This window comes from Sesamum indicum, linkage group LG5 (assembly GCF_000512975.1).
Source record: "Sesamum indicum cultivar Zhongzhi No. 13 linkage group LG5, S_indicum_v1.0, whole genome shotgun sequence".
NCBI lineage: Eukaryota > Viridiplantae > Streptophyta > Magnoliopsida > Lamiales > Pedaliaceae > Sesamum > Sesamum indicum.
The window spans coordinates 12,863,149-12,873,496 of NC_026149.1; the positions used below are offsets into that span (position 1 = coordinate 12,863,149).

General features: G+C 34.4%; 2 protein-coding genes across 2 annotated transcripts; both read right to left on the minus strand.

The window, feature by feature from the left end:
• Positions 2,591-5,411, minus strand: LOC105162515 (protein POLYCHOME). Its single transcript, XM_011080554.2, has 3 exons — positions 5,166-5,411; positions 4,273-4,680; positions 2,591-3,335 (listed from the first exon to the last, which is right to left on the minus strand). Exons 2-3 carry the CDS (start codon positions 4,666-4,668, stop codon positions 2,949-2,951), a joined length of 783 nt encoding a protein of 260 aa, XP_011078856.1. The 5' UTR covers positions 4,669-4,680; positions 5,166-5,411; the 3' UTR covers positions 2,591-2,948.
• LOC105162516 (ras-related protein RABA4d) lies at positions 7,190-9,185 on the minus strand. Its single transcript, XM_011080556.2, has 2 exons — positions 8,600-9,185; positions 7,190-7,985 (listed from the first exon to the last, which is right to left on the minus strand). Exons 1-2 carry the CDS (start codon positions 8,827-8,829, stop codon positions 7,553-7,555), a joined length of 663 nt encoding a protein of 220 aa, XP_011078858.1. The 5' UTR covers positions 8,830-9,185; the 3' UTR covers positions 7,190-7,552.

The following is a 10,348-nucleotide window of genomic DNA, read 5'->3' on the forward strand; positions in this document are numbered from 1 at the left end:
CCTTTGGATGTTTATCTCCAAGTTGGGGGAATCTTCATCAACGAGAACTCCTAACCGCTAGAAAGTCCTAGCAGCCAAGGAGTCCAAGGCTTTGGGGGACCTCCCTCGTCTGTAGGGAGTTTCAGTCGTCAGGAATGTCCTTGCTAGTGCTGATGTCGTTCCAAGGTGGCTACTGACACTTATGCCAACTGGATACGGTGGAGTATGAGCTGCAACGTGGGCCTTTTGAACGAATATTTTATTGGGCTTTAATCATGGTGCGAGTAGGGGGATGCTCTGAGCCTCCTCCCTTTGCCAATTTATTTTTTGGGGGGCAACCATCAAAGCCACGTGCTAGGTCCTTTTGGGGCTCCTACAATGTTACATGTCTCTCGTTTCATTTTTCTTTTAGGATCGCTTGAATCTATTTGGGCCAACTTATTTTTATGCACATCACATATTAATTATGAATATTAAATAATTATATTTAATTAATGATTATTATTAAAATAAAATAATAACTTTAAATAGAATAAAATAATATTATATATAATTACGAGCCTTCATTTGAACAATTGTTTCAATGATGTGAGGGGGACCATCGTATGCCATTGCCAACTAGAAAAAAGAGGGATGATTACAACATTTGAGGTGTCATTGTCATTGCAACCTAATACAAAAGATATTGGGTTGATTAAGACGATTAAATTTTTCGAATTAAAATAAAATATTGAAATTTGGGACTATGAGAATGTATGTTGGAATTTGGTGTCAAACAGTATGATTAAATAAAATTAAATGTCATTTAATTTTAAACTGCAATTGCAATCATAATCTCACCTAAACCGAAAGTAAAGTCTTACCTTTAATAATCGTTAAGCATAAGCGAAATGTAGTGTAAAATTGAAATCCTCGTGGTACGGTTAATATCTTATTATTTTTACATTAACACCAACTAATGTGTTAAAAAAATGCACGAAATTAGTGAATTTGAAAAATTGTTTAAGGTTTAGGTCGAAGTGAATACAAATTCTGAAGGAGGACTTATAAAAGAGGTGTTAGCACTTCGAAGCTCAAATTAGTATTGAATTTGAAATTGAATAAAGTTAAAAAGTAAATATAATGTAATTGAAATCGGATATGGTGAATAGAGCCGGTGAAAAGCGTAAGAACATGCGATAATGTTCTTGTAGAGTGTTTAGAAAATATTTAGAGTTAGTGAAGTGATTTAGAGAGTAAGAAAAGTGCAAGGGACGTGAGGGATGTCCAGAGAGAGAAATGTAACAGGAAAGTCTCAGGATTGTGTGAAAGACGTTGAAGAGTGTCCACATATAGAGGATTAAACCTATATTTATAAGAGGGTGTCCCCCTGCGATGGGGCTCTACACGTTTTCTTCATTCTCAAAAATAAATAGATAAGGACAGTCTGGATAAGCCATAATATATTCTATATAAAGTTTACTGATTTAAAAAAAAATAGTTAAAATTTCTGTAAAAGATCATTCTCAGATTCTTCTTTCCAAATTTTTTGGATACAATTCTTGGAAGCGAATGTGTAATCTCTTCTAAATTTATGGAGTAAATTATGTGTCACCTTAAATTTTGGTATCAATATTTGAAGAGACGTGGAACCTTCGTGGGTGCAGTGTTTTGTTGTGGCGGAGAGTTTTGGACCTAGGCTCTTTGACTTGTTGTAATTTCTTATCTTGTGTGTTGCATGTAATGTAGACATTGTATATCCTCCCTTGTTGTGTGGAATGTTTTCCTCTTTAACTTGAGTGGTGATGACCCTTTTTATAGGCGTGAGTACATCAACAGTTGCTTGGGCTCACGTCTGTTGAGCTTGAACACCATAAACTTGGACTTAATTCAGTTTTCTAGCGGGTTGTATTTGAATATGCTTTAACTCAATCAATCGATAAAAAATTAAAAAAAAAATTAAATTTATCTTGGATTGACCCATGAAACTACATATGACTCAAATTTAATATGGACGCTTATGCAAATTTGCTTTGTATGCATTTAAAATCCACATTTATTCTGGACTTTTATTTAGAACTCAATTGTTAGCCAATTTATTTGAACTTTTAATTGATAATTTATTTTAAAATTTCGGTGTCAACAATAAGATTAATGAAGAAAAAACTCTCTATATATAATTCTGAACTTGAAACTACAAGAACTTTTCACAAAAATGAAGGACGTTGAGAGATATGAATTATAAAAAAAACATCATTTTCTGAATGCTAAAAGTATTACAAAGAACTTGCTACAATGTTTTAGAGGTGAAAAATGTGTGAAAGATACTCGGAGGTGAATTTTGTTTTTTATCTTGTGATCGTGCCTATTTATAGAACTTTCAATAACTTATATGGATTTGATGGTCTTTGAGTACATTGTTGCGTTTGCTAAAATCTGTTGATAGTCAATTTATGCTCTTTTGTAACATTCGATCAGTTGGTGGAATATACTGTCGACAACGCTACCATATCAGTAGAGTGTAAAGGCCTCAAATGTATTGGTAGCATGGCGATTATATCAGTATAATGCAAGGTTATATAAACTATTAGAACCATAGGCTGAAGAACCACTAGAGTAAAAGCCAACTGAGTTCTTGCACAAACTGTAAGATTCAAGCAAAAATGAAACTCAAGAGTCTTTATTTACAGCTGCTTTAAGATCAGATTCATATGTAATGAGTAGACTGGAGTAAACAATTGTACTAAAACAACACTATCAATCAAATGTCATCAACTCTACTTCTGCCCACTCATCCTTACTAGAAAATATGCAGGCAGACGATTTGTCATCAAGAGATGATCAATATAAGTGAGAGTTCGATCATCAATAGATGATCATCCATACAACCTCAGATCAGAAATGTTCAAAATCCTTCAGCATCCCAGAAATTCTATAATCTCAACCTTGATTGAGGACAAGATGCACATTACCAACAGAGACAATCAAGATTAGCGCATTGACTTCAATGTACGTACCCTTTTTTCCCTTTCTGCCTTTCTTGCAGAGGGGGTCCTCTTCAGCTTCCGAAGCTCCTCCATCACCACCTTTTCTACTGTGTCAATGTTGTCTAGGAGCTTCTTCTGCGGTGTCAAACAAGCTGAATCTCCATCGCTATGATGGGTGATATTAAGCAATATCTTTGGCACTTTACCAATGGTTGGTGGACAGCGCCTGTTTAAGATTGTGGGACGTGGGGAAATCATAGAAATATCGTGCTCAAGCTGAGCACCTGATGTTGATACAGAAGGATTATGAAATGTCTGGTCCTGGAGAATAGGACTCTCTGTTTGTAGGCCTTCACCGCCTCTCCGACGCTCTCTTCTTCTTTCAATTGCCTATGGAGGGAATCATCTCATGATGAGTTCAAAGACATTATATATTAGAAGATCCGTTGGCATTCATAACCTTCTTGGCTGAACCTCAGTAAGATAGTGAAAATCAATTTCATACAAGAAATGACAAGAAAATAAAGAACAAACTTGAGTATCAGATAGATTATGTACATAGTATAACCTAATTTAGATCACTAATCACAAAAACAAACCTAGCAAAACATAACATGAATATACCACCATGCATCTAAAAGTTCAAGCAATCATTGCTGCCATGTAATAAACTACAATTATTGCCCCAAATCATCCCCTTCCCCTAACACAGAATAAAACTGTGTTAGCTTCTAGTTAATAGCTGTGCAACTCGGTTGATTACTATATAGGTATAACTATCCTGCTTTCCTACTTTCCTACAGATTACTCACCGTTGAGACCCCTTAGCTCTAGCGCCTGTCGTTCCTGCCTCTCACCAGCAAGGCAATGAAAATAAAGACTACTAACATACATTTACCAAAAGAAGAGCATTAAGAATGATCAAACAAGTCTGCTATATGATTATCATTCAATGCTCCAAACATACCCAACTGAGGTTCTACCCAAAATACATCATTTTACATAAATACATATAAACTAGCAACCACCTACCTAACACTAAAGAACGAACAGATCTGCATAAGCAAAACTAGCATTTGAAACTGTATTATTGAGATCCGAGTATGCCACATCATTCAATATGAATAAGATACTAAATAAGATCCCTGCATCACCAATTAAGAAGGGCACATATGCCAAGTTTCCAAACAAATCAAATAAAACCTGTCAACTATACAACAAAGTTATTCAAGATTCTGGGCCATAATTACCAAATAAATTTAACATCAAAGAGCAAACAAACACAAGATAAATCAATTTCAGGACAGAAAAAGCAAGCAAGCATTACCCTTACTACAGCAGTAATCTCATTGAGAGGCCTTCTTGGATACCAAGTGGGTAGCGCACTTCCACGGCCATTGCCACTACCACGACCCCGGCCACTTCCCACCAAAGGTGACAAGTTTTCACGGCCTATAATTCGTGCAGTGAGCCCAGTTCTTGGAGTTCCAACAGCAACTCTTCCTGCAGCCACTCCCATTGGTCCAGGTGTACCCACCATCGCTGCACCCCTCCACCGGAATGGAGTTCCAGCAACCTGACCCTCTTCATTTTCATCATCTAGAACAAACATTATCGAACTACCCCTCCCAGTATTCCTACTGCCAGTGCTTGAAATTCGCCTCCGACTATAAGCTGCCACAATGTCATCTTGCCTCAACAACCGATCTCTTGCCTCAGGCATTGTATTGAATACCTTAAGCAGTATGTCAATTAGTAAAATGAAATAACTAGAAATGTAGAAGAGAATGTATCAAGAAAATCCAGATTATTCAGGTTTTCATCCTCCCAAAATATATACTAATTCACTTCAGTACTTCAAATATTTTACAATTATTTACACTTCTCATCAATTAACAACATATAATGTCAAAGGAAATGAAACAATCAACAGACAACATCTTAAGACCCAATTCCTTCATACTAAGCTCATAACCACTCAAAGTACATTCTGGGAGAGAAGTTCGTGTTTGTATGTGTTAATTGATGCAAGATAAAGAATGAAAAAAACCCACAAACGAACAAAGATCCAGTACCACTTTCACAACATTCTTCCAGGAAATGACGATTTGACCCAATTGTAATGACATCATTTCCCGGCTAAGAACCGTCAGTTTCTTCATTGAAACTGAACTTAGAAAACCCATCAAAAAGCAAAAATGAAGCAGAATTTTTTGGTACCTTAGAATAACTTTCTGGGGGGGGGGGGCGGTTACACTTCGTGGAATTAAAAGGGTCTCCGGCAACGGCGATGCTGACTAGAATAACAATGGGGAATGGCTTTTTTCTACTCTGTGGTGTGTGTGTGGATCTGTGAGTTCAGATGAAGAAGGAGCTCCGGAGAGAAAAGGTGAATGGGCAAATTTTTGAAATGGAAATCGGGCGGTATTTTATACAAATTGGTTTTCGTTAGCAGAAATGAAAATTTTTTTGGGAAAATTGAAAATTATTCCAAAATGAAATGAGAGCGGGATGGGAGTCGGAATTCAAATTTGCTTTGAAAGCGGTAGGTCGAACAAAGCCGTTTGATACTTGTAATTACCCTTTTGCCCAATCTATACTTATATGATGAGTTTTCAGTCCATTACAAGAAAAGTCCCCCATCTTTTCTTTAATCAACTTTTGTAACTGTATCTATACTAATATAAAAAAAAAAGGTCATTCATACTCACAAATAGCAGTTAGTGACACAATCGCACAAATTTTTGTGAAAACAAAAATACCCCTTCAACTAATAAGATAACTAACTTTTCAAAATTTACATGAATTGATAGATTATTTTTTTATTTGTTTCTTTCTTTCTATTTTTTAATAAAATGTATTAGTTTATATATCTTACTCTTACTTATAATATATTTTAAATTGTGAAAAAATATTTATTATATGTACACAGAAACAACGTGCCACATCTGTTGGTTTTCAAAATGCAAACCACCAAAAATAAAAAGGGAATATATAAAATAAAATATTCTCCTATGTTAAAGATGCTAATTTTAAAAATATTTGGTTAGCATGATTAGCTCATATGTCAATTCAATAAATATCTTATGATACCTATGCATTAATGATAAATGAATTGAAGGCTTTCTTTACTTTTTTGGATGTGATTGCACGGGGTTAGATAATTTTATAATTAGTATTAGGATATTTGGAAAAATAATAATTTAATAGCTTATTTATTTTGTATGAATTATTGGATAGTTATTATGTGATAATTTAACCATGATTTATTTTTGTAGTTGTTTTAAAACTAAAATAATAAATAATTGACAAAATTATAGAACAAAAATATTAATGTCACGTGATCTCATCATAAAATATTTTAAAAATATTTAAACTTTTTATATCTACATCATTTTTCCTCACCACCATATTCATCTTCATAATTCACCTACAATAATGTTGGATAAAAATGCTGAATTATAAAGATATTTCGGGACAATAAATAAATTAATGAGGACAACAAAGATCTACAAAAAATTTATATCAACTTATGTGGGCAAAGGCTAAATTTAATACCAGTCCTATTAACTTGTATATATATAAAGGAGGCCTAAATGATTGAGAAACGGGATAAGTGACCCCACCTTAGATGGGATACTAACAAGGGATTTATTCACGTCTAGATGAGGGGAAATTCTTGTTTGGAGCCGACTTGATCAAATTTGAACTAATTATATATAAAATGCAATACACTTATAGTGTGATTGATGTACAGTTCAACAAAAGTGACCAATCATATAGTAAATGCAATACACTTGCTCTGTAATTGATTTGGTTCGATCAAATTTGATCCGGACAAGAATTTTCCATGTAGACTGTGGCTAGTGGGATTATCAAGTGTTGATCTATTTCTGCGAAGTAAATGAGGTCATATTGGATTCCTTACAATTCATGTTGGCTAAAGATAATTTAGTAGTTGTTTAACTTCCAAGCCAACTAATGAAGATCATGCTCAGTGCAATGGGGTGAAAAGTTTGCTAGTTTAAAATCAAAATTCACCAGAGGGAATGTGTAGCAGTTGACAACAAGGGAAATTAGAAAAATACAAATATAGTTATGGTCCTACTTATGTTTTAATAGGTCTGTGCATCATGAACAGAATCAATTCCATAATATAAAGAAAGATTCATGTCATTTATTGACTCTAAATAAAACTAAAGTTAGTAACAAATGTTTGTCCCCTTTCTTGTATAGGATGATACAAAATTCATATGAACATACCCTATTATGATGTAAGAATCAATATCTTTTTATTCAAAACAAATACCTCCATCACCTCCATAGCTAAACAAGGAGAAGAAAGCCAAAAGGGTCTTCATCGAACACCAACAATCTAATAAAATTTTACATGCTCACCAAGAGCAACTGGAAGACTACGGTTTGCTACTTGGTATTACCCCAGAAGGAGTGTAAGAATCATCTGACTGATTCACATTTCACTCTAAAAATGCAATCATCTAAAGCATTCTCACCAGAAAAAGAAGACTACTCTAAACAAAAAGGTGTATACATTAACTGTTAAGGCGAAACGGGGAGAACAAAAGAGTCGTTGGGAAATTGCATAGCTACATGCAACAACCAGACTTTGAAGAGGTATCTGCTTCCCGACTAGGAAGAATGATAGCAGTACCCTTAAGAGATGCCGTTTTAAAGTCAGAACCGTCGGCAGCTAACGTCTTCTTACTTACAATCCGATATATTTCTGTCAGAATAGTCATGAATGCGCTCTCAACATTTGTTGCTTCAAGCGCCGATGTCTCCATGAAGTATAGATTCTCTCTCTCAGCAAACTCTTGAGCATCCTCTGTTGGAACCGCTCGAAGAGTCCCCAAATCACATTTGTTGCCGATAAGCATTATAACAATGTTTTTATCAGCATGCCCTCGTAGTTCCTCAAGCCACCTGGCAATGTGATCAAAAGATTGACGTTTTGACATATCATAAACCAACATTGCACCAACTGCGCCTCGATAATAAGCACTTGTCACTGCACGATACCTATGAAAAGAGAAAAAGTATAAGGCCCAACAAGTTTATAGCTAGAAGCATAGTTCTAAACATTATCGTAAGCAACTCTTAGCAATCAGTAAGCACAGAAGAACTATACATGCAGGTGTTCTCCAATAGCATGAAATGCTAAGTTCACAACTGGTAAATGTTTATGCTTTTCCTAGAACTAATTCTTGCAGATAAACTAGTCACAGCGGAGCATGATTGCAGGAGTTATACATGTCTTAGAAAGCCGAACCATGATTTCCAATGAAGTCTGCTCTGGCTTTACCTATTAATAGCTTTAGATTATCATGAAACGGCTAAGGTGAAATTCTCCCTGTTACTCCAAACAGCTCTACTAGTCCAAGGACCACCCCTTTACATCACATATAAATAAATATTAGTCCAATCCTCAAAGAATCACACAAATAAACATTATACTCCGCCATAATCGCTAGCATATCCATTTGATGATGTAACTCCTCACTCAGCTAAAACATTCATCAATAATCTTCAAAACAACATGCAACAGCTGCTACAACCAACAAATTCGAAATGTAAAATCAAGATTCACCAGATCAAAAACTAATTGATTCAAGAACTAGAACCAGAATTAACACCTTTCTTGACCAGCAGTATCCCAAATCTGTGCCTTGACAGTCTTTTGATCAATGATAAGAGTCTTGGTCTGAAACTCAACCCCAATTGTGGCCTTTGATTCCAAAGTGAACTCATTCCTAGCAAACCTAGCCAGCAACTGGGATTTCCCAACCGCAGAATCTCCAATCAACACAACCTTAAACACATAATCAATCTTCTGACTAAAATCCCCTCCATATAGATTTGACATTTTCGCAAACCCTCTAAGCCTAATCCCACTCTTGATCCCCCCACTCTGATCAAATCCCCCAAATACCAAAATTTCAGCATAAAACCTCTGCAACACCACAATCTCAGACAAGATTCACTTTCTGTTTCCCCTTCCTATGAATCATACACAGATCGGGAAACTGACCCTTGCTACAATTTCTCATTCAAATCCCAGCAAAAAAAAAAAAAAAAAAAAAAAAATTACAATGAATGAGAAACTCTTGTGAGGATAGCTGGGATCGATCTCAAGCAGAAACAAGGGAAATCAAAAGATTCGGCATTAGGGTTCGCAAGAGATTATCAATCTGAAGATTTGTGAAGGTTGAGAAACTGGGAGATTTGTGCTTCCATACAAGGAACAGCATTTTGGAAACATAGGAAATAAAACAAACGGCAACTGCGGGACCCGGTAACGGTTTTTCAGTGCCAAATTACTATTTTGCCATGTCTTGGGGAGGGAAAATTTATATCGACAAAATAAATTCAATCAATAATTTTTAAATTCCTTATTTCAAAATCTTCATATGTTTTTTTCTTTGTGTAAATTACACTATCTCCCCTAAAATTTTACAAAATTACAAATACTTCATTATTATTTAAAAAAAATTTCAAATAAAAAGTAATAATGTAGCTCATAGAGTTCTAGACAGCGAAACGGACATAGGGGTAGCAGATGAGTTGAGCTGGCTCGCGAGCTTCATGAGTCTGTTTGATTTGAAGCTCAATTTGAGCTCAAAATATTTTGTTTCATAAGTTCAAAAATTGAAAAAAATATTTTGTTCATAAGTTCAAATTTTTGTCTTTTAATTTTTTTAATATATAATAAAATCGACCACTTTTAAAAAATAACTTATGTTTGTTTCTTTTATTAATATTAATAATTATACAAAATTATGTATAATAAATTAAAAGATTGTACGGCATGTTTAATATTATTTATAATTAATATCATAATCTTTAATATTATTTATTTATAGTAATATAATTTTATTAACAAATTTGCTGAAAACTAGAGCTCTGGCCCGAGCTCGATGGAAACCAAGTTGACAAGCTCGAGCTCATTATATATGATTCAAGCTCGACTTCGGGCTCGCACATTAGAGCTTACTCATTATATATGATTCGCACTCGAGCCATAAAAAGAAAATTAGAACTCGAGCTCAGCTTTAGCTCGACTGATTTACTACCTTACTACTTTACACTTGTTGAATTTTTTTTAAAAAAATAAAAAAGTATTTGAAATTTTTTAAAAATTTATGGGGGTGTAAAATAAATAATCCATATGAAATATCAGTTCATAAAAAAATTTAAAAAGTATATAAAACTATATTTCATAATTCAAAAGGTCATTTTGATCAGCTCACCTAAAAATTGAATGAAAACCCAATAGAGGCAAAGGGAATGGACGCGTTGTAGGCAGAAGTTAAAATCTGGGTTATTTGTAATTTCTTAAATAATAGAGTTAGTATTTATAATTATATCAAACTTAAAGGAGTAGG

Bases quoted from the DNA above. Each gene is read 5' to 3' on its own strand.
- LOC105162516 (XM_011080556.2), bottom strand. From the start codon at position 8,829: ATGTCAAATCTATATGGAGGGGATTTTAGTCAGAAGATTGATTATGTG. The intron at 7,986-8,599 runs GTGTTAATTCTG...CTCTTTTCATAG, and splicing joins GATACTGCTGGTCAAGAAAG to GTATCGTGCAGTGACAAGTG.
- LOC105162515 (XM_011080554.2), bottom strand. From the start codon at position 4,668: ATGCCTGAGGCAAGAGATCGGTTGTTGAGGCAAGATGACATTGTGGCA. The intron at 3,336-4,272 runs GTAATGCTTGCT...TTCCCTCCATAG, and splicing joins AGATTACTGCTGTAGTAAGG to GCAATTGAAAGAAGAAGAGA.